We start from the raw sequence: 23,098 nt of genomic DNA on the forward strand, positions 1-23,098 counted from the left end.
CAATCACATGTGCTTAATGCCTCTATTGTACAAATTTGATATAACTAAAAAATATCCAAATGAAAACAACAGAAGCATTAAGTGCATGTGCTTAATGTCTTCTGAAAATTTAGCCGATTTATTTTTCAGAAACTAATTTGATGATTAACCTTAAATTTCATTCAACACGATAAGCTCTGATCATGTCTAACTTAAGCGCTCTATCAAACAAATAATCTAACATATTGGCATCAATCTAATAGACCAGTATTTCAAGGTTGAAATGGTGTATTTTACTTGCTAAAACTTCTATTGTTGGTATAAAATCATCTTCTCCTCACTCTTATATAATGATTAGTTGACTACTAACAATCTTGCCAAAATTGCTAGCTGGGACTGTAATAAGAAAACAAAGATACATTAACATTTGGATGAGTAGAATTCACTCCAAATGGATTTTATGATACACATTGTATATGCCTAAAAGTGCACAACAAAACTTGACTACTAGTACACAAATGATACATTGAGATACATAAGAACATGTGATAGCATAAACAAACCATATAATAAGCGACATTTATAAATTTTTCTCAGCCATCACTAACATGATGCATGTTCTTGATGGCTAGTGTGCTTATTCTACAGCTATCATGAGTTTTTTCGCTAATCTAAACAACCGAATGCTAAATAGTAGTTACTATTTATTTACCCTTCCTCATCATAATCTTCTTCATCAACTTCTAGTTGACCACCGAGCTGCACAAGCTGCATTGAGTCGATGGCCATCTTGTCCACATCAGAAAGGGACCAGCCTGGAATTTCCTCGTGCTTGCTCTCTTTTTCAGATTCAGGTAATGAGGCACCAATTGCTGCTGCTGTGCTATCGTTTTTGTCCAGGTTTTGGTTTGTGTCAGAACTGGGAACAGCATTTGGGAGTGCCTCGGAGCTTTCAGTAGCGACGGCAGCAATATTCTCCTTTGGTAAGTCCTCAGACTGTGAACCATCAAATATTGCCGCAGTTGTGCTACTATTATGTTGACTGCTCTCCGGAATAGAAGCACGAGGCTCAATTTCAGGTTCCGGACGATATGCCTCTCTTTCTGCAGTTCTAGCTCCTCGGCCACGGCCTCTTCCTCTACCTCGGCCCCTTCCCCTTCCAGTACTACCAGTGTGGCCCAACTCATGCTAGAATAAAAGAGAAAAAAGAAACATTATTCACCAAAATAGATTGATTAAGAAGGCTTCTAATAGCGATGTAATATCATTCTGGTAATCTGAGAGATTTCAATTTTTTTTTTCTAGTTTCAGCAGCACAAACTTTACTGAAAACTAAAGTTGTAAAAAAGAGAGAATTATATTAGGGAGTTCATTTTCCCATAGAAGAACTAGATACTATTGTGTATCTATGTTATTCAAAACGAAGCATTAACATAATCTTGGTTTCCGACTTGAGAACTAAAATATTTAACTGCTCTTAAATTTTTAAAGAAACTAGAACTCAGGAAATCTTGAGCAGGATGGAAAAGAAAACAGAGATATAAATGTTAGCAGAAGTGAAATTACCATTTTGCTCCTCTTAGCCTCTTCATCACTGTCGTTACAATCATCAGTAGCAGCCTTCCTGTACAGATCATTTATACAAATAAATCAGTAACTATTTGTATGCATCAATCAGAAGGGAAAAGAAAACTAAACAGAACAAAGACACTGGTCTTCAAACCTTCTTTTATAAATGACCCGATCATCGGATCCAGCTTCTGTATGGCCATGGCCATGGCCGTAGTCAGGAACCCTACTGACAACATCCCTCAGAAAATCAAAGACATTGTAGCTTTGTACGCAATGTTTTCTGCAATTTACATTTACCGTTTGTTAGACTTTGATTCGGAAGGAAGCAAGCAAACAGTAGAATAGCATAATGGAAAAAAAATTAACAATACATGAATAAATCAATCAAATTAGAGAAGATATCTGAAACAGATAACACAAATTACAAATGCTAGGTATTTTCTATTGCCATCAATTCCTTAAGAGTTTTGGGTTAACAAGATGAACCCTCTAAATCATAGCACCAAAAACACAAGCTGAGCACATTTGGTCATTGTCAATTCAGAGATAGCTCTAGCTCAACAGAAGGGGAGATAGCTTAATAGTCATTGACTTACAAATGCAATGAGTTCATGGTCTTTGCTCCTCTCTGAAGAGTTATTTCATACGTGCGGTCACATAGATCTTGCAAAAATAGCTCCAAAGCTTTAGCTGCAATGCATTCATGTCATCAACATAGTGTGAGAAAAACCAATAGCTTAAAAAGTTAACAAGACAGTGAGTGAAAGGAACTCACAGACTAAAACAGGAACTGCAAGTGCTATCTTTCCAACATCTTCATCTGCTTGCATTATCTTCTTTATCCGAGCCTGCAATTTAATGTTTCTATCAAATACCATGTGTTTTTACAATGTTCTTGATTCCTCAAAATACTTAACAAACAAGTAGAACATCCAACAAATCCTAAAAATTACACAATCAAAACTTAAAACTGAGTAAAAGTTTCATACGAGCAGACTCTGTTCCCATCAACATCTTGATATAAGACAAGAACATTATTTTATAAACAGAATTACTACAAGTGTTTGAATTATTACACCTTTGAATGTCTCTTTTCCAAGGATATCTTGTACTTTTGGCTTTTTATAAATTAGGAAGGGAACAAAATAAGAATAAAATAGTAGAAAAGAGCAACTATTTAGAGCCTAATTTATATGCACGGTAAGGATAAAACTATTAAAAAAGATATTAAACTGAAAGATTTAGCTATCTTGTGTCCTTACGAGTATCGACACATGTTGAGATTATTTCAATGCATTTGTTTTGCATTTATTAAAAGAAAAAACTTAAAACATTCAGTAACCCTAAATCCTAAACCAAATTACTCATCTCTATAGTTACATTTCATTTAAATTCAAGTAGCACAGAGAGAAGAAATGGATTACAAAGAAGATATAATTGGGGTGGAGAATTTATTATGCTGGTCCAGCGTCCACTCCAAAGTCAAATACTTTTAATACCAAACAAAATTTACACCACCCAAAAACTCAAACATAAAAAGAAAAAAGAAAAATTCACAGTAGCCAAAGATCACTGAAACCCATCTAACTTAGAACTAACATATAGCCACCTGTAATTAACACAAAATAATTTTTTAAAAAATAAAAAACTGAAATTTAAGTGTTCAATCAAAATCAACTGGAAAAAAAGAAAAAAGAAAAAAAAACACATTTTCAGGGGCTTCCAGAAATCCAAACAGCACAAACCTTTGGAAAGATCAAAACTTTAAATACAGAAGGCAGAGATCACTACTCACCGCAGGGAATCGGGTATCGAGCTTCTTCCTCATGGTAACAAGTTTTCTGTTTTTTACGGGGTGCAGAGAATTAGGGTTTCGAAATTGGAGATCAAACGAAGCATAAGAAGGAGAGCCAGAAGGTGAAATCGAAAGCTTTGAAGAGAAAGATTGTGGCCATCGTCAACAAGATGTAATCTATGAAACCCATTTCAGATCCGGAGGCTACTCTCTCAGATTCATTTTTCAATTCTAACGAAAGGAAGAGATGCCTCACTAACTAAGAGGGGTTTTGTTAAAGCTACAGTGCGGTTACCAAGTTGTGGAACAACCCAGTAGATGTAGAGCACATATGAGGAAGAAAATTGGTGATCGACGGTGACAGATGAAATAGCACTAAAGTAGCATCACAATTGAGAAGTGGATTTAATGCTATTTGTAAGTGTGTGTTTGATTTGCAAGATGAGTTCAATTTGATTATATTAGAATTAATTTTTTATTAAAATTAAATTTGTTTTAACGTTATTTTTGTTTGAATATTTTAATTTAAAAATAATTATAATTGATAAAATATTATTTAAATAATAATATTAAAAGAAGTAAAAATTAACTTTTTAATATTATTATTTTGAAAAATAAAATACAAAAATACATTACAATATATAAATATAAATATAAAATTTAGATCCTCTAAATTTTATATTTTTACTTTAAAAGATCAAGTATGATTTTTTATTCTTTGATAAATAAAATAAAATAAAAATGAGTAGTTCATAAAAAAAGAAAGAGGTAAAAAAAAGTAGTAGGGAGAATAAATTTTGCAATCAATTTTCAATTATAAGAATTAAAAACAAAAGTTATAAAATATTGCTTTAAGTAAACATACTTTTGAGAATAAAAATCATGTTAAAAAAATCATCAAAACAAATTTGTTTTAGTGTTCTTTAAACATACATTCATGTGAATGCTAAACATACACTAAGTGTCTATGTGTAAAAGATTAAAAGAGACATATTAGAAAAATGGAGTTTGTAAGACCCGAAAAATATTAACGAATTAATTATTAGTTATATAATTAAAATTGAGTTAAGATGGTTTAAACGGTCGATTTGCATTAAAAAATTAAATTTTATAATTTGAGAATTTACAGATAAAATTTAAACTCAAAAATTTATTTAGAACGCAAAAGTACAATTATTTATGAAAAAACGCGTATCAGCATTATAATTAACGGTATATGCTTAGAATTATTCAACATTGCGTATGAGAAAAATAAAAAAGTAGAAATAACTATAAAAACATTTAGAATACAAATAGGAACATTTATCTTTAAAAATTTGGCCCAAAATAACTCCAATGAGAAAAAGGATAAAAATGTCCTTCGCTTAAAAGAGTCAAAACGTGACTCCTTCCCCTACTTTCACACACACTTGGCCAAAAGAAAAAGAGTGAGCACGAGATTGAAAGGAGAAGAGAAATAACCCAACCCTAAAATACTATTTACCATCTCATTCAAATCCATTTTTTCACAAACTAAAATTTTGGTCGACGACCTGTTTGTGGCTATGCATCGCTCTCAACTTCCTCTACGTTTTTATACCACTTTTGCAGTGAGTAATCATGAGAGCGTTACCCTATTTCTCTATTTCTTACTAATTTCGTATTTTGGGGTATGTGATTGTTGAAATTGATGATTTTGATGCTTTAGAAAAAGCTTAAACTCAATTTCTAGTGGAGTTTTGACCCTTGTTTGTATGGAATAAGGCAATGATTGAATAGAGTTACTTGAATGTTTGGTTTGGTTGGTGTGAATTAAGGCTTAAATTGAGTGCTTGGATTGAATTAGTGGAAGAAGGTGGTTCAAGAGTTTTGAAACCGCTGTTAATTAAGGTACGGGTTCGGTTTCAAGTAATCATTATGTAATGCTATGTGAAATTCTAGGCTAGTTGACTTTAAGATATTGTTGGATTGATATCGTTGATGTTAATGGTTTAGCATGAATGTGTGAAATTAAATGATGGTTTAAATGTTGAATGAATTTTGGGTCGAAGGCCATGATTGATGGAGTTATATCTTGATATGTATTGATGTGTTGTGTATTTGTTGATGTTGAAATCCTTGTAGATAGTATGTAAAATTAGATTTGGGATGATTAATTATTGATTTTGGAAAAAATTGTGTGTAAGTTTGTTTAATGAAAGGTAAAATGATAATTTAGGTGAAAATTGAATGGATGAGTTGTTGAAAGGTGAAAGATGAATTTGTTAGGCTTGGACTTGGATGAGGCTACTGAGTAATGTTTTTAAAAAGAAAAGGATTTTGAGTAGTATGAATTTTGAATGTTGTAGAAAATGTGTAATTTGATAATTTTGGTAAATTGTGAGGGTCATAACTTGGCTCTCAAAACTTGAAAATAGATGAAATTTATCTTGAATTAAAATTGAGAATGTCTACTTTAAGATCGTTGAAGAACCGAAGAAAAATAATTTTTGTAGAAAAAGTTATGGATGTTTAAAAATTGGTGGTTAAAACTGGATTATGCAGATTTTGCAGAGTTAGTGGCTGAACCAAGTTTCCTGTGTACGCAACATTGATGCACTCTTAAGGGACCAAGACAGGTTTCCGCGTGTGCATGATTGTGCTGATTTTTTAAACATGTTTTTAAACTGCTTGTAACCTCCGTATGAACTCCAGAAATTGTATTTGGACCTTGATTCCATTGGGAATGAAATTAATGAGAATTAATGAATTTAAATTGGGATACTTACCTACGAAACTTGCAAAATAAAATCTTTTAAATATTATGGAGATAGTAGTTCATCCTGCACACGGCGAGAATGGTGGCATAGTCACGCTCATGAATTAAAAATGATTATAAATTTGAAATGATAACTGAATTGGCAAAGATGTGAGTCTTGTCCTGCTTGCATTATTAATGAAGAACATGTGCCTGACAAAGATGGTGGTTCATCCTGCTTATTCAATGTTGTGGTGTGGATGTGGGAGCTGGTAGTTTTGTCCCGCCCACATTCTCTCTGGTCGTTAAGGGTGGTCGAACACTATATCCCAGATAGCATTGCCTTTAGTGAGAAGGTGACAGGGTACTCTTTCTCTGAGACCAACTTGTGATAAGTTTGGGATGTTCCTTCTAGGGATGCGCGATAGATAGACGATATCTAGGTTAGCTACCCGATGTGTCGAGTCTGGTAGTTTAACCGGCACGTGAGCTCATGACTAGTAGGACAGGCATACATCATGTGCATTTGTTTGCCATTATTTGAGGTGCATAATTGCTTTGATTTGTCTATTTGATAATTTTGTTTAACTACTAATTATATTAAGTGTTCTAAATATTCTTATTTGTGATTATTTGGTATGAATGCTTGTTTTTGTTAGCATTCCATTGAAAGTATAGAGACTGAGAACACTGTAGATGACTGCTGGGAGTGGATGAGACTAGTAGTAGATTAAAGTGCCTTTACCTTAGCAAATTTAACCCTGTATGGATTAGTTAAGACCCTGGGTTTGGTTTTTTATGAAGTTGAAAATCAGGATTGCCTAAAGAATTTATATTTTCTTATGTAATTTTTATTTAGAACTCTTATTTTAATAGGAACTTTTGGGTTCTCACCCGTTATTATTATTCTGTTTTTCAGATATAGGATGTAACGCACCATGCTAAGAGTGTGAAAGTTTTAGATGACGAAGCGAAGAGATTACTTTTGAGATATTTTATTTTGACACTAGAGTTTTCTCCACTTTTAAAACTTTGTTGTATATGACTATATATTCCTCTTAGAGAATTTTATTTAGTAGACTTTCTATTTTATATATTCTCTAGTATTGTAATATTCTAGTCGGTTTTTTTTTTTCTGGTCGAGACTAGTAACCATTATGTATATACGCTATTCTCTATTTTCATTTGAATTTATAAATATGTATATTCTGTTTTTGTATACGACGTTTATCACTTCAACAAGTCCGTGTGGGTTTAACGGTTTTTCGTTATTTATTTTCTTCACGGATTCTTAGTTATGATATTTTTCTTCTATATTTATATAAGTATATCTTTTTTAAGTGTCGTAATATTTCACCACTATTAATTTATGACTATAATATAAAATTTTGTGTGATAAAATATTACAAAATTAATATTCAAATTAGCCCCTAAAAATTGTATTAAATCTTAAATTAGTTTTTTAATATTTAATTGTCTCAATTTAAATCCAAATTTTTCAATTCATAATTTACATTAGCTTCTCAAATGATTCCTATTAACGTTGTACTGATGTCTCATACTGACATAGATAAATAGTGTCATATATTTAAACAATATTCAACCATGGAATAGAATAATGAAGTGTATAGTGTCATATATATATTTAAACAATATTCAACCAGGTGGAATAGAATAATGAAGTGTCTGTGAGTGACACGTGTCTTACTGATAAGACAATAATATCACGTGTCATAACACAATTTGTTCGTGCCACTAATATTATCATTGTAAGTTATTCCAATTAACCTCCCTCATAATTTATTTGTCCCTAAAAATTAAAATACACAAATCAAATTAGTCAACAAGCTATGTGATAATAATAGGCACTTCATTATTCCTTCCACTTAGTCAAATGTTGTTTTTATATGCGGTACCAGTATTAACTACATGCATTAGCACGATGTTAATGAAAATTATTTAAAAGACTAATATGAGTAAAGAAGTGAAAATTCAAGGTCTAAATTGAGACAATTATAAATTTTAGAGCCAATTTAAAACTTGATGCAATATTTTGGAGATCAATTTAAGTATTAACTGACGAAAAATATGTAGACATACCAATTAAAAACATGATCCCTAACATACATTTAGTGTTTGCTTTTTGAGACAAAAAAGAAGAGAAAGACACATAATGCCATAATGATGGTTTTTTTTAAATAAAAAAATTTCATATTTTTTCAAAATTCATTTTTGAACTTTAATTTTTTAAAATATATTTTTTTTAGAGCAAGGTCGCTGTTCCCCCGGCGAACTCTCTTTTAATTTTTTTCAATTCCGTGTTTTTAATCCATTATCATTATTTTTAAATAGTATATAAGAGTACACTAAAATACACAGACAACAAGCATGGTTTCTTCAAGGATTTTTTTAATTATAAATTAAAAAAAAGTCATATTTTAAATAAAATACGATGTATAATTTAAAAAATCCTTGTTAAATAGGTTTATTCTGGTGTACCTGTGTATTTTTGGAGATGATGATAATAGTTGTCATTGTTAAATATGGTTTATTTTTTTAATTTATAATTAAAAGTGTATTTTAGTGTACTCCTATATACTATTTGTAGATCTATATACTATTTGGAGATGATGATAATGGATTAAAAACGCGGAATTGAAAAAATTAAATGGGAGTAGACGAACTTACTTTAAATACAAAAGAATATTGTATTTGAGGAATTAAAGTACAAAAATCATGTTTCGAAAAATAATAAATTTTTTTATTTTATTATTGAAAAAGTCCCTTTTGTTGCAACCTATTACAAAATGAATGTAAAATTGTTTTGCAAAGGTGACGTTGGTTTGGCACTAGGGTGGTGTAATTTCTGTAAGGTTTTGTTTATTACTTTAAACTTTTACAATTAAGTGATCTATTTTGTCGTCTTCGTATAAGGACTCCATGGCCCAACGGATAAGGCGCTGGTCTACGGAACCAGAGATTCTGGGTTCGATCCCCAGTGGAGTCGTGTGTTCTACTTTTTCCCCTTCAACTTTCGCTTTTCAATTTTTTACTTCTTTTCTTTTTTGGTAAATTTTTACTATTCTTTTTACTGTCCTAGATTCTCTTCACACGATCCCTATTTTATTTTTAAGTCTTCATCCAGACCAGAAAACTAAAATAGTAAAATGTAACCTACTATAATGGGCTAAAGAAATGGGAATAATCCATCAACAATAAAAACACAAATCATTAACGTTCAAGGGACCTCTAGCAATGGCAAAAAATAAAAGTTCTTACCAAAAAATAAATAAATAAAAGGAGTCCTCCAGCACAATTATACGAATAACTGATAACTGAAGAAAAAAACATTATGATGAAGACCAAAAAAGACAATATTATGATATAGTAATAATAAAAACAACAAAATATGTGTACGAAAAAAAAAACAACAAAATACGTGAACCAAAAATAAAAAAGCAACACACAAAAAAACATAAATGATAAAAAGTTAGATTTTTTTTTAAATTAGATTATAAGTAGTGAATTCTTTTAAAGATGATTTAAGTTATGTATTATACGTTGTTGTGGTCTTTTATAAAATATCAGTGATATTTTATCTTTTTATAAGTAAAATAATATTTTCTTACAAAATATTTTGGTTTTTTATAATTAAAATAATATTTTTTTATAAAATATAAGTGACATTTTGTCTTTTAATAACTAAAATGATATTTTTTAACAAAATGTCAATAATATTTTATCTTTTGATAATTAAAAAATATTTTTTTTACAAATCACTATAATAATATAAAATACTAAAATAATCAAATATTCTTATATTTCATTATGAAATTATCTATATGTAAAAATTTTAATCGAAAAATTATGTAGTACTAATAAAAAGCAACAACAGAAAAGATGTTTTAACGATTGAGAAGTTTGGTTAATATTACGTTTTGCTAAGGACATTAGTTGATAATTCAAAAATAAAAATTTACAAAAATACATGCAGCATTCATATTAAAAACTTAAAAACTTACCTTTTATACAAAATTTCTAATTTTCAATCCTTGTTAGCAAACTTGATAAAAATAAAAAATAACTTTTTTTCAGGTTTAATATGAACAAAACACGGGTAGTATTGTAGTTGAACACAGAATTTAGTTGTTAAATTTCATACATTTCATTTGAATACTTTGAATTTACATCATGCGTTTAGAATGCCGTTTACGTGTCTTTACTATCTTTGTTTTATTTTTATAAAGAGAACAACAACGTGGGTTAGCCTAAATGAGAAAAAGGTTTAATTATTATATATATTTCTATCGTTTCACCGAATTTTTAATTAGGTCTTTATACTTTTTTTTAATCAAGTCTCTATACGTTAATTTTTTTTTCAATTTATTCTCTATTATGACAAAAACATTTGAAATAACAAAATATTGTTAAAAAAATAAATATTCTCAAAATTAGGTTAAAATACCTAATTGAGGACATTTCCATATTTTCAAAATACCAAAAAAATCCTTAGCATTTTGTCCCAAAGTCAGAAAACCCTAGCTAGTCCTAAGTTCTTCTTCGAAGTTCCCGTCTAGCCGCGTTTCTCTTCCATCGCATTGTGATGCCGTTGTCCGTGGCGTGGTCGTCATCCGTTGCTTGATGGTCGTCGTCCCTCTACGTTGTCGACGGGTGCTTTGCTATGCTCTGTTCGTCCGCCATTAGTGGATCCATTGCCTCGCCTCGCCGCGCCGCACCTCTGTCTCGCCCTTGCTGTCTAATCTAGCTCTGCAACAAGAGGTGATGATTTATATATATATATATTTCCAGTTTTTCAATTTTTTTGATATAATAGTTTATGAGCTGATTGAAAAAGAATATGGTACTGGTTGAATATTTATTTCTTAAATTGATTTTTGAATTTTTTTATATAATGGTTTAGGATTTATAATATATATATATATATATAGAAGTTTTGTTAATTGTTTAATTAGTTTACTGATTATGAATTTGTTAATTGTTGATTATTGTTGCTGTGATGATGCTGGTTTATTACAGTTCTTTTTCCTTTTTTTTCTGCAGTGATAGGAGATTTGGATTTCTTCATAGACCTACATCATGGTAAAAAGTCTTAGAAAAATAACCTGCTTGGCTTAGGCTATTGATTGCTAGGAATTTCTTTGTAAAATTGATTTGGTACTATTTTATGTTTTATTACAACGTTCGAAGCCTTGGTGTGTAGCTGGCTGCAACAATACAGTTTAGTACATTTTGGTATGACTTTTTTAGATAATGGATTTTGAGCTTTAGATTGGGTTATGAGTGGTTCTGAAGGGGTTTCGGCTACTTTATTTTTATTGTTTTATTTAATATGTAGAGTTTATGAATCTTTCTGAATTAGAAAGGGATAAATCATGTTCCTTCTTATGGTTCTTACTTCTTAGTTTTTCGTTACGCATAGTAGTCTTTTTTATTTAAATTGAAGCCATACTTTAACATTTATGGGTTTGAGGTTTGAGTTTGAATTTTCTGCTAAGCTGGAGTCAAGCTGAATCAAGATGTCGTGGGTTTTTTTGTTTGTGGCTTACAACAGGAATTGTGTTCGCTTGGTGGTGTTTTTTCGTGTAATTTTGTAATTTATTTAGCTGAGGTTAGCTATTTTGTGCTGCCATTTATTTTATAAATATTTTCCTTTTAACACAGGCTATAATTTTATAAATTATGATGTTAAGAAAATGCATTTATTACCATATGTTTTTTCCTATGATTTTTGCTTGGTTCGCAAGTGGAAATGTGTAAGCAAGTTTGTAAGTTGCTGTATATGAAGATATATACTGAATAACACTGCTATTGGTTTTCTCTTTTCATGCCATCATGTATACGGGGCTTGCTTTTTATGTCCGATGTTTTAATATATTTTCATTATGTTGTAGGTGAAGCTCCATTAGGTGTAGAACAACTTCTTTTATTAGTACTCTCTTTTATTTAACTATCAAAACTATTGGGTTGGTTGAGAATGAACTTTGTGCCATCGATCAAAAGAAACCGAGCTGTGAGGGAAGTTGGGTAGAATACAATGTGTGTTGGAAGAGGAAAATTGGAAAGAAGAGAAAACAGAAAAAAAAAAGAGAAATCTAAGAGAAACATGAACCTTTTATAGGTGAAAAATAGGAGGTATACAAATAATTTCACAATTTACTAACGTTTTTTTGACGTTTAATGTTAACAAAGACTAAATTGAAAAAAAAATAATATATAGGGACCCAATTTAAAAAAGTATAGGAGTCTAATTGAAAATTCGATAAATTATAAAGACCTGCAAAATAATTAAACCAGAAAAAAATGACGGACTTTTAATCAATTAAGTGAGATATCCATAAAAACTTCCGATACTTAAGACAATAAAAGTTAAAGAGGTACAATGATTATTGTTAAATAATATACTTTTAGGTGGATCATGCATTTATTTATGGCATTTGGAGAAAAATCCAAAGAGAAATCCGAGTAGGTTTGTTCTAAATAAGAATTTTGTGTGGATCAGATTAAGCATTTATGGGTCGGCATGGTCTAGAAGTGGAATTCTTGGACTAGCTATTTTCTTAAGCCTAAAATAGTAGATTTGTCGTAAATTGTGTCCACTTGAAGTCGATACTGTTAAGAAGTTCATGTATGGTTTTCCATGATAGAGTGGTTTGCTAAGGTTCATAGCTACGCATAAGCGTTACGGGAGGTTTTCCACCTCATGCACTTTGTCCACATTGCATTTTGCGAATGATGATGCTGACATGATTATGCTTTTGTTCGGGATATAAAGTGTTAGTGGGAGAACATGAATGTTTTTTCGAATGCAATGGTTTTGCTAATGTGGTAGGTTCATTCGTTTGCTCCATCTTATGAAACATTTTGAGGAAGTTATAAGTGACCATTTTCAATATTATTCTTCTGTTGTCATATCAGTTTTTTCATCATTTTTGAAAGCTTCAATTGTCTTGAAGGAAAAGGCATAGTGTTCTTCGATCTTCATTTTTGCTCATTTCTAATTTCGAGTAATTTTTGTCATTTATGTGTTTTTTATTTTTATTTTTATACTTCTTGCAATTTGTTTGCTTTTGTTTGTAATCATTTGTGGGGTGTTGTTACTACATTGGCTCATATTTTGTCCTCTGTTATTTAAAAACAGTGGTGTGATGGATATCTTTGCTTTCATGTCATTTGTGATTTAAGCCTTTCTCTTTTTTGTTTTCTTTGTCTTTCTTTTATTTTAAGTGTAAGATTGTGTTTTGGCATTATCTTTACCTCTGTTTATTTACTATAAAGGTGGCATGATAAGCTTGACCACCAAGGTTGTCAAACTCGAGAGTCTAGGTAAACTCGTGGAGCTGACCTAGACTCGAACGAGTTTACCTGTTATAAATTTTTTATAAAAATATATATATATATCGTGTATAATATATATATTTACTCAAATATAGGTATTCAAACTTAATAATTTTAACATTAAAATACATAATAAATTAACATAATACTATCATTATAACAAGTACTCTATAACACATTCAAATCCTTCACAAGTATGCATCTAGTTCAACATAAAACACACACACACAATCAAAGTTTCATATAACACAACTGAAAAAAAGAAAACAACAAAGCAACAATTAAATGTTCTAATAAACTAAAAGTCTAAAACTAAAATCCTCCAATATCTTCATCATCCATGGCATCAACATCATCATCTTCACCATCTTCATTAGAAACATCATTTTTTCAAGTTCAGGTTCGACTCAGCCAATAGAATTATCATCATTCACATGTTCATGATCTTCCTCCATTAAATTTTGTTGTGGATCCCTAATGAACTCATTCTCACATCCTTCACCCATGTTGTATTTTTTCCCTAAATCAACAAATCAACAAAATACAAAATACAAACTAAATAATTAAGCAAAAGTATCCACTTATCCTTGTTAACAAAGTTAATAAATTAAGATTTCAGAGTTTCAGATATTCATATTTAATAACAACTAACTAACACTAACAAGTAAGAAGTAACAACTACAAATTTAGATTTAGGATATAAAAACTATTTTATAAGTGAGCTGTAGTTATGGACTTATAAGTTAAAGCTGACAAACTACACAATATAAAGAAAATAAAAAATTTAATTGCATAGCATTGTGCTGAGCAAAAAAAAAAGGACAGAATGGAGACAACACCTAAACTCCAAGACTAAAAACCACAAAATACCACAATGCATAATGCATTCCTAGAAAATTAAAGCAGTAAATACTAGCACTTGACAATTTTTTCCTATGGCTGGAGAAGGTAAAGCTTAATTATTTGGCATCAAATAGAAGAACAAAGAAATACAAATAAGTAAACAAGATCTGCTCTTGAATACGGGAAAGAAAGCGATAGAAGAAACTCAGATTCAATAACAACAAATTCAGATTTCAGAGTTTCACACATTTAGATTCAATAACAACTAATTAACACTAACAAGTAAGAAGTAACAACTACAAATTACAAAATGCAGCAATTTAGAACAGACCAAACTCACAGTAACAAGTAACAACTACCAAATGCATCAATTCAGTAACTAATTTTTTTTAAACATACCTAAAGGCGAAATCTGAATGGCTAAATGAAGTAGGCTCAGCTGACATAGGCGTTGCTATGCTATGTTGTGTAGACAAGTGACGGGCTGACACCTGATAGAATGAACGGCGAAAGCGCGATGACTGTCAGAGGACACAACGAGCGACGGCAGCGTGGCGGACAGCAGAGGCTCCACGAGTTCATGTTCTTCGATGCAGAATAGGGTCAACACAGAGCAGAATGAGAGAGTGAGAGTGAGAGAACGGTGGAGAGGGAGACAGTGTCGAGCTGTTTGGGGAATGGCGAATGGCAAACGACAGTGAGGGACGGATGGCGGCGAGGGACGGACGACGAAATGCGAAGACCGAAGAGAGCTTGGAGAAGAGAGTGAGTGCGAGCAAAGTGAGGGGTTTAGCCGGTTTAGGTTACGTTGCTACCTTCCTTTTTTTAATCCTAAAACGCGCCGTTTTGGCGAAAAAGGCCAACCAAAGCAAACTTGTTGACTCATGAATAGACTCACGAGTTTGATCAAGTTTATCCGAGTCTATCCATAAACGAGTTTGTATCCGAGTTAATTCGATTCCACTACCTAAAGACGAGTTTACGAGTTACCTCGCGAGTTTGACAACAATGTTGACTACCCTATTTGCAGTGGGTTTACATTCTAATGTTGAAATTTTTTTTGTTTTAGTTGTGGAAGAATCGTCGTTCCATTTTAGCAACTAAGAATCTTGAGTAATTTTTTTTATTTGTTGAAGTATCTTTTCCTTACAAGGGTTCCATTCCACTATAGGTGTTGTGGCTCATTTTCTTTGGATGTGTGAGGTGTTATTTTTTTGGTTGGGATTTGTCTTTATTTTTTCAAAAATAGCAAAAAGTGTACATGGATTGCTAACAGGATGATAACTGCAAATGGAAGCTTATTTGATTAAAACTTTTATGAGTTATGTATGTGTGAGGATTAGTTTAATTTGTATATAGGCTTTTGTTATATGCCTTAGTGGTTGAGGCTTTGAAGTGTGTTTGTTGTCATTCACAAAAGTTTGTGATTTGTAGTTAGTCCTTGATAGTAATAGTAAAGAAAATTGACTATAAGTCAAATAAAGACATATTTATCTTATTTGAGTCAAAACTGGTAAGGACGATCTAAAAAAGATGACAAGAGATTGAAAGTTTCTCCTATCTCTTATTGAGTTGAAACGATACATGAGACATAGAAAATGTACTTACATTATTGTGACCAAATTATTATTTATTTTAGTTCGTGCTTTACTGCAATTATATAGTGGTTATACTAGGTAACCAATAAGTTTTTTGAACAACATGAATAACAGGCTCTAAAATTGGTCCAATTCAAGTAAAACACACTACATCTCAAATTACTCACCTAAATCTTAATATTAGAATAACCATCCGCACACCTAGTAAATTGAACATCCAATATATCCATTGTTCACATTGTTTAATATTTTCATTGTCTAGTTATACTTTTCCTTATATAATACATTTTGTGATAGTGGCTACTGTAACAACGATATAGATGTGGTTAGCAACAATGTTGCGAGAACCGGACCGGTCATTGAACCGGTCACTTGACCGGTTCAATGATTCAATGGTCTAACCGTAGTTCAACCGGGGTTCAACCGGTTTAATTAAAATATACAATAAAATTATAAAAAAATTCAATATATAATAACAAATTAACAATAAACTGAGTTTTCTTAATAGTTAACCAAAGTACCAAACATTTGTTCCTTTCATAAGACTATCTTAATCTTTAGATTCATTGAACAATGAACAATACATTGCCATGGCAATTGATTGTTACAGCTTCCATATGCAGCAATCATGAGTTTTCTTAATAGCAGAAGGTTTGTTAACCAAACATTTGTTCCTTTCATAAGATCATCTTAATCTTAGATTCATTGAACAATACATTGCCATGGCAGTTGATTGTTACAGCTTCCATATGCAGCAATCATAAGGAGGGGGAACCATTAAACAGAGGATGTCCCTGTCTTCAGTAGAACCGTATCAAATATTATCACAATTTTCGTTTCTTTTAATCAACAGAGGCAGTAAGAATTAAAAAACAAATATATACAGTAGCAGAAACTCAAATTCAGTACTTCCACATATCAATAAAACCTCAGCAACAAGAAGAAATAAGAGATCAGAGCTCAATTTTTGTTAGATGATGAAGAAACAGAGGAAGAAGACTTTAATCTAATCACAGATCCAATTGCGATACCAACTCGCAAAGTTAACACAACAACATGCAAGCAAAAGGATATGGCGATTGCGGTGAGGAACATGCAGCTGCGATGGGGCCTGGTGAAAAGAGGCAGACGAAGGAGGAGATTGAGGGTGCTCCACCACCATCTCCAATCTTCAGTGGTGATGTCACTAACGGTGCTAGTAGCAGCGTCACGGTCGACGCCTCTGCAGAAGGGAAAGGGAAGGTTGTTGCAGTGATGGAGATGATGAACGCGACTCCACTAGATCTGATCTGCGACACCAGTGGTGCAGTGCTCCGAAAACCGAGATGAGCAAACGGTAGCTACATCGTTGCAGAGAGGAAGCAAGCGAACTTCTCTAGCGCGTGGGATTATGGAACCTATCTGGGAGAAGATCGCAGAAGAAGATGAGGCTGGTGTGGTGGAACTTGGAAGAGAAATTAGGGTTGAAGTGTGGTGACTGGTGAATGAGGGAATGAGTCTGCTGTTTGCATAAGGGGTAGGGTAATTGGGTTACCGGGTCAGCTTGTAAGTGGGTTGGGCTTGTTTTTTTTTTTTGGGTCAGCTTGTAAGTGGGTTGGGCTTGTTTTTTTTTATCAATTATAAAAACCGTTAAAAACCCGTCCGGTTTGACCGGTTTACCGGTTAACCACCGGTTCGATCGGTTTTTTACCGGTTTTTTGCAGACTGGTTTTTGAAATCAACCGGACCGGCCTGATGACCGGTTCCCGGTTAATCCGGTTAAACCGGCCGATCCGATCCGGTTTTCAGAACCATGGTTAGCAATTTAAACACTCTCTGCACTATAATGTCATGAACTAGCCTAGGTTTGAACTCTTTGCATATATCTATACCCGTTTTGATCAATTTTCAGTTCATTTCAGAGAGATTTTTATTAGTTTTTAGGTAGGAGTGTGTTTGTATTTGTTTTTAAAATGTTATTTTACACGTTAATTTAAATATAGTGTGGGGTGTTGTTACTACATGGGCTCATATTTTGTCCTCTGTTGTTTGTAAATAGTGGTGTGATGGATATCATTGTTGATACGTGTTTCAAATGTTTGTGATATAAAGATTTTAAGTGTTACTTAGAATATATTAGTTTATATTTTTAGAATGTTTTAATTTAATTTGATGAATTTTGATTTTATTTATTTAATTACTAGATTGGGCCTTATGTTTGTGGGTTAAGGGTTTTCTATATTTTAACCTAATAAGAGGTTATAAATACCTCATAAACTAGGATAGTTATAATACAAAATGATTTAAAGGTTTGAAAATCTCTTTTGATTTCGTGATGAAACCATGGTGTGGACAATTGAGGTTGAGGAGTCTCTCTCTTGTTGCATCGAGGAATTGGGTAGAAGGTTGAGGAGTCCCTTCGAATCAATTCCCAAACAATGGCGTTGACAAGTTAGGTTGACGAGTCATTTTCTTGTTGCATCAAGAAATTGGGTAGAAGTAGAGTGATTCTCCTTGCACTCAATTTCAATCTATCCTTTTTATTTCAATTTCAATTTCAATGAATCTTTTTTTATTCAGTTTAAATCCTTATCTTCTTATTTATCTTTTATTTCTTTATCATTTGGTATTAGAACTCAGGTATTATATTAATTCTTATTAATCTATATTTGTTCTTATTTTATCATAAAAAAGAGTCTCGCATCTTTCATTAGTTCTTTTATTCTTGTTTTTGTTTGCATTTCATTATTGTTTTGTTATTATTGTTGATTTTATTGTTTAAAAAAATAAAAAAATATACAGTGCAAAAAAAATTAAAAAAAGAAATATATACAAAAAGGAAAAAACAAAAAAAAATTATCTTCCTTGTAATTATTGTCCTTTTCATATACTATTTTTTCACCTACAAGATTCGATGACGAATCTTTTTTGAAGAGGAAAGTAATGATACGTGTTTCAAATGTTTCTGATATGAAGAATTCAAGTGTTATTTAGAAGATAGTTTATATTTTTAGAATGTTTTAATTTAATTTGGTGTATTTTGATTTTATTTATTTAATTACTAGATTGGGCCTTATGTTTGTGGATTAAGGGTTTTCTATATTTTAACCTAATAAGAGGTTATAAATATCTCATAAACTAGGGTAGTCGCAAGACAGAATGATTTAGAGGTTTAAAAATCCCTTTTGGTTTCGTGATAAAACCATGGTGTGGACAATTGAGGACTTGAGGTTGAGGAGTCTCTCTTGTTGCATCGGGGAATTAGATAGAAAGTTCAGGAGTCCCTTCCAATCAATTCCCAAATTATGGCGTTGACAAGTTAGGTTGAGGAGTCTCTTTCTTGTTGCGTCAAAAAATTGGGTAGAAGTATAGAGTGATTCTCTTTGTACTCAATGTCAATCTATCCTTTTTATTTCTATTTCAATTTCAATGTTTTTTTTTATTCAGTTTAAATTCTTATCTTTTTATTTATCTTTTATTTCTTTATCATTAACCCTAACACACACACTTGCCTCATCCATTTTCTCACACACAGTGCGGTCACCCCTATTACCCTAACCCTAGTTTATATTTATTTTTGGAAATTATGACTATAGTGAATGATCTATTCCATGAATGATAGTTATTTTCTGTTAGAACAGGGATAATCAAGATTGAGATAGAATTTTTACTTTGATGGATGTAATAGGGATTGGTTGGATCCTGAACTAAATTGAAAGATTGATTATTCATTGTAGGAGGGATGAAAAAAAAGTATGGTGATTTCTCACAGAAAAGATGATAGGTTATATATCCTCCTCAAAGAAGATACTATAGTTTTGATACCATAATAAAACTATGAGAGAATAAAAAAAAATTAAGGATTTTTATTATTGTGTTGTTATTGAATTACGGAAAAATAATGCTGCCTATTAATACTAATTACTAAACTGATTTTGAATTTTAAAATAAGTTAAAACAACCAAAATCTCTAAATGATTCCGTTAGAGAAATATAAGTATAACTAATTTAAAAAAGATAAATTTAACAAATTTTCTTTTTAGAAGAAAAAGATAAAATAACAAATAAAAATAACACAAAAATTTAATATAGGCCAAAACCCACACAAAGAAGAAAATAGTTGTCCGAAAAAATTTCAATAAAATCAGTCTGATTTTCAAAAATGAATTGCATTTAAATNNCCATACAAAAAAAAAAAAAAACTGCAATAAATGTCAAAATCATCATCAACAATTTCCGGGAAGAAACTAATCCAAACATTAATATTAAGCAATAGCGACCGTGGTTACCAGGCTTTCAGTAATCAACAGTGACGATGTCTTCGAAAACATCTTGTCTCACAACCGATTGGCAACGGTGGATACCAACGGCTGATGGCAATAGCAGAAGACACTGGAAGCGAAGGCGCTCGAGAAGTGGTCTTCTTCGTAGCACAACAGTAACCATAGAGAAAGAAAGGAAATGTGTCATCTTGCAATTTCTGTTGAGTCTGATCAGGAATAGAGGTTCTATTAATTTCGGACATACTTTCGGGCCTGAATATTCCAACATTCATGATTTGCTTCTTAATTAATTTCTATTACATACACAAAATATTTACTCAGTCTTCATTAAAATTTATCGTCCTTGATATAGTTAATGTTGTTGGTTTTTGCTCTCTAAAATTATCTTGGTAAGAATTTGATTGGAGAGTCATCTTTAGCCATCTTCACCACCAGAGACGTCATCATTTAACAAATTCAACAAATAATTACAGTTTGAATAAAAATAAACTTTTGGAACATGCACTAAATATACTCTAAAATTACACAAGTTTTAGTCATATAGAACGAAATGATGCGATAAATTAATTATTTAAAGTTTAATTCTAAAATAAAAATAAATATTTAAATCAAAATATGTGAAGGGATTTAGTTCATATGTTAAATATATATACAATTAATCGCAAAAAAAATAAATATACAATTAGATTTAGGTATTTGCTACGGTACGTAGATAAATTCATACGTATTGATACATTTAAAATATAGACAAATAATAATTAGCTATGTGGAAATTATTTTCCACATCAGCATGTATTTTTTAAAATATATATATTATATTATATCACCACTTTTACTATAACACTCTTTTCCCTAATTACTGACAAAAAATTCGTCGAAAAATTCAACGTTCTAGGGAAATTGAGGGAAGAATTTACTAAGGGGAAATCTGTCGGTAACTGCTAAAAATTTGTCGAAAAAATATCGATGGAAAAAATCCGTCGACAAATAATTTCCGACGAGGCTTTTACAGAGGGACAAAATCTGTCAGTAATTTTGTCGGTAACAAAAAATTTGTCTGTAATAAAGACCAAGTCCGTTTATAAATCTGTCTGTATTAAGTAATTTTCTAGTTGTGACCCCAAACTCAAATGATATATATATATATGACAAAGATTAAGTACACACATCACAGTCACCAAGAATAAAGTAATTAAGAACACTGTAATTAATATTAGGTGTTTGTTACGGTACGATAATAAATTCATACGTACCGATACATTTAAAATATGGACAAGTAATAATAAGTCACATGGAATTTATTTTCTACATCGATCAACGTTTAATTTTTTTCTTTTTTAAATATATATTATATCACCACTTTTGCTAAAATACCCTTTTAATTAAATAAAAATAAAAAACATTTATTTATTTAATTTTATAAAAAGACTTAAACATCCTTACTTTATTCGATTAGACAAAAATATCCTTTTAAATCAATCAAATTTTAAAATTAAACAATAAAATATAACAAAAATATATCTAAAAAACAAAAAAAAATAAAATAAATTGTTTCTGAAATTTAGGTTTCAAAAACGCTCCTCATCTTCCCAAATTCTTTTAATAAAACATTGTTTTTGAAATCTGGTTTCAAAAATTCTCTTCATCAAGTTCTTCTCTCCTCTACGTATCTCTATCTCTCTTCTCCTGGAGCTCGGCCTCTCTCATCTCTCTCACTGTGGCGATGCCGTTTCTCTCGGTCTCGTCATCGTCTTGCACATATATAGTCGTGCGCCTTCGTTGCGCTCTTCATCGCCGGTGGCAGAAACAGCAGGTTCTGGGACTCATCGTCTTCTTGCTTCGAGTGCTGTCGTCAGCCTCCTTCGCGCAATCAAAAGCTACTTCATGATTTGGTGAGTTCTAACAAAGGTAGGATTTTATTGTTCCAAGTTAGATAAAACTTGAAACCGTGACACTGATATTTTCTTCCCTTTTCATTGGAATCATCGAAACCAAAGCCACACACTGTTAAAACCAGTGTTCCTCGGTTTTGAAGATGCTGCCTGATCAGAGAAAAAAGGTAAAGTTCTTTTATACTCAATTGGATCTCATGACTGATCTTCTTGGAACACCATCTCTTTTAACTTCTCTTATGCATTTATTTGTGCTTGTTCAAATGGTGCTGCCTGTTTTGTACTTATAAATAACTAACTCATTCAGGGAAAAGTATTTCTGATATTCTGTTATTTATTAAGAATTAGAATGCTCATGATAAGATACAAGTAAAAACTGAAAGAAGTTAGGGAAAAGAGTATTGCCTTTCACAACAACAATGAAGATTTTTGTTCATTGAAATATTAATTCAATTGGACACGAGGAAAAACTTAAGAAAAATATTAATTCCCTTTTTTTTCATCGTGTCCAATTGAATTAATATTTCAATGAACAAAAATCTTTATTGTTGTTGTGAAAGGCAATACTCTTTTCCCTAACTTCTTCCAGTTTTTACTTGTATCTTATCATAAGCATTCTAATTCTTAATAAATAACAGAATATCAGAAACACTTTTCCCTGAATGAGTTAGTTATTTATAAGTACAAAACAGGCAGCACCATTTGAACAAGCACAAATAAATGCATAAGAGAAGTTAAAAGAGATGGTGTTCCAAGAAGATCAGTCATGAGATCCAATTGAGTATAAAAGAACTTTACCTTTTTTCTCTGATCAGGCAGCATCTTCAAAACCGAGGAACACTGGTTTTAACCGTGTGTGGCTTTGGTTTCGATGATTCCAATAAAAAGGGAAGAAAATATCAGTGTCACGGTTTCAAGTTTCATCTAACTTGGAACAATAAAATCCTACCTTTGTTAGAACTTACCAAATCATGAAGCAGCTTTTGATTGCGCGAAGGGGGCTGACGACAGCACTCGAAGCAAGAAGACAATGAATCTCAGAACCTGCTGTTTCTGCCACCGGCGATGAAGAGCGCAACGAAGGC

General features: G+C 31.6%; 1 protein-coding gene, 1 long non-coding RNA gene and 1 other non-coding gene across 3 annotated transcripts; 2 read left to right on the forward strand and 1 right to left on the reverse strand.

The window, feature by feature from the left end:
• Positions 1-381: 381 nt before the first annotated feature.
• On the reverse strand, positions 382-3,702 carry LOC107462919 (uncharacterized). Its single transcript, XM_016081592.3, has 6 exons — positions 3,347-3,702; positions 2,327-2,399; positions 2,148-2,241; positions 1,703-1,831; positions 1,546-1,603; positions 382-1,167 (listed from the first exon to the last, which is right to left on the reverse strand). The coding sequence occupies exons 1-6, from the start codon at positions 3,377-3,379 to the stop codon at positions 688-690; spliced, it is 867 nt and encodes a 288-aa protein (XP_015937078.1). The 5' UTR covers positions 3,380-3,702; the 3' UTR covers positions 382-687.
• Positions 3,703-8,996: 5,294 nt separating this feature from the next.
• Positions 8,997-9,069, forward strand: TRNAR-ACG (transfer RNA arginine (anticodon ACG)). Its single transcript has one exon. It is a non-coding gene; the product is annotated as a tRNA-Arg (tRNA).
• A 1,576-nt stretch (positions 9,070-10,645) lies between these two features.
• LOC127741073 (uncharacterized) lies at positions 10,646-11,998 on the forward strand. Its single transcript, XR_008001976.1, has 3 exons — positions 10,646-10,841; positions 11,124-11,162; positions 11,975-11,998. It is a non-coding gene; the product is annotated as an uncharacterized LOC127741073 (long non-coding RNA).
• Positions 11,999-23,098: the final 11,100 nt, after the last annotated feature.

This window comes from Arachis duranensis, chromosome 8 (genome assembly GCF_000817695.3).
Source record: "Arachis duranensis cultivar V14167 chromosome 8, aradu.V14167.gnm2.J7QH, whole genome shotgun sequence".
NCBI lineage: Eukaryota > Viridiplantae > Streptophyta > Magnoliopsida > Fabales > Fabaceae > Arachis > Arachis duranensis.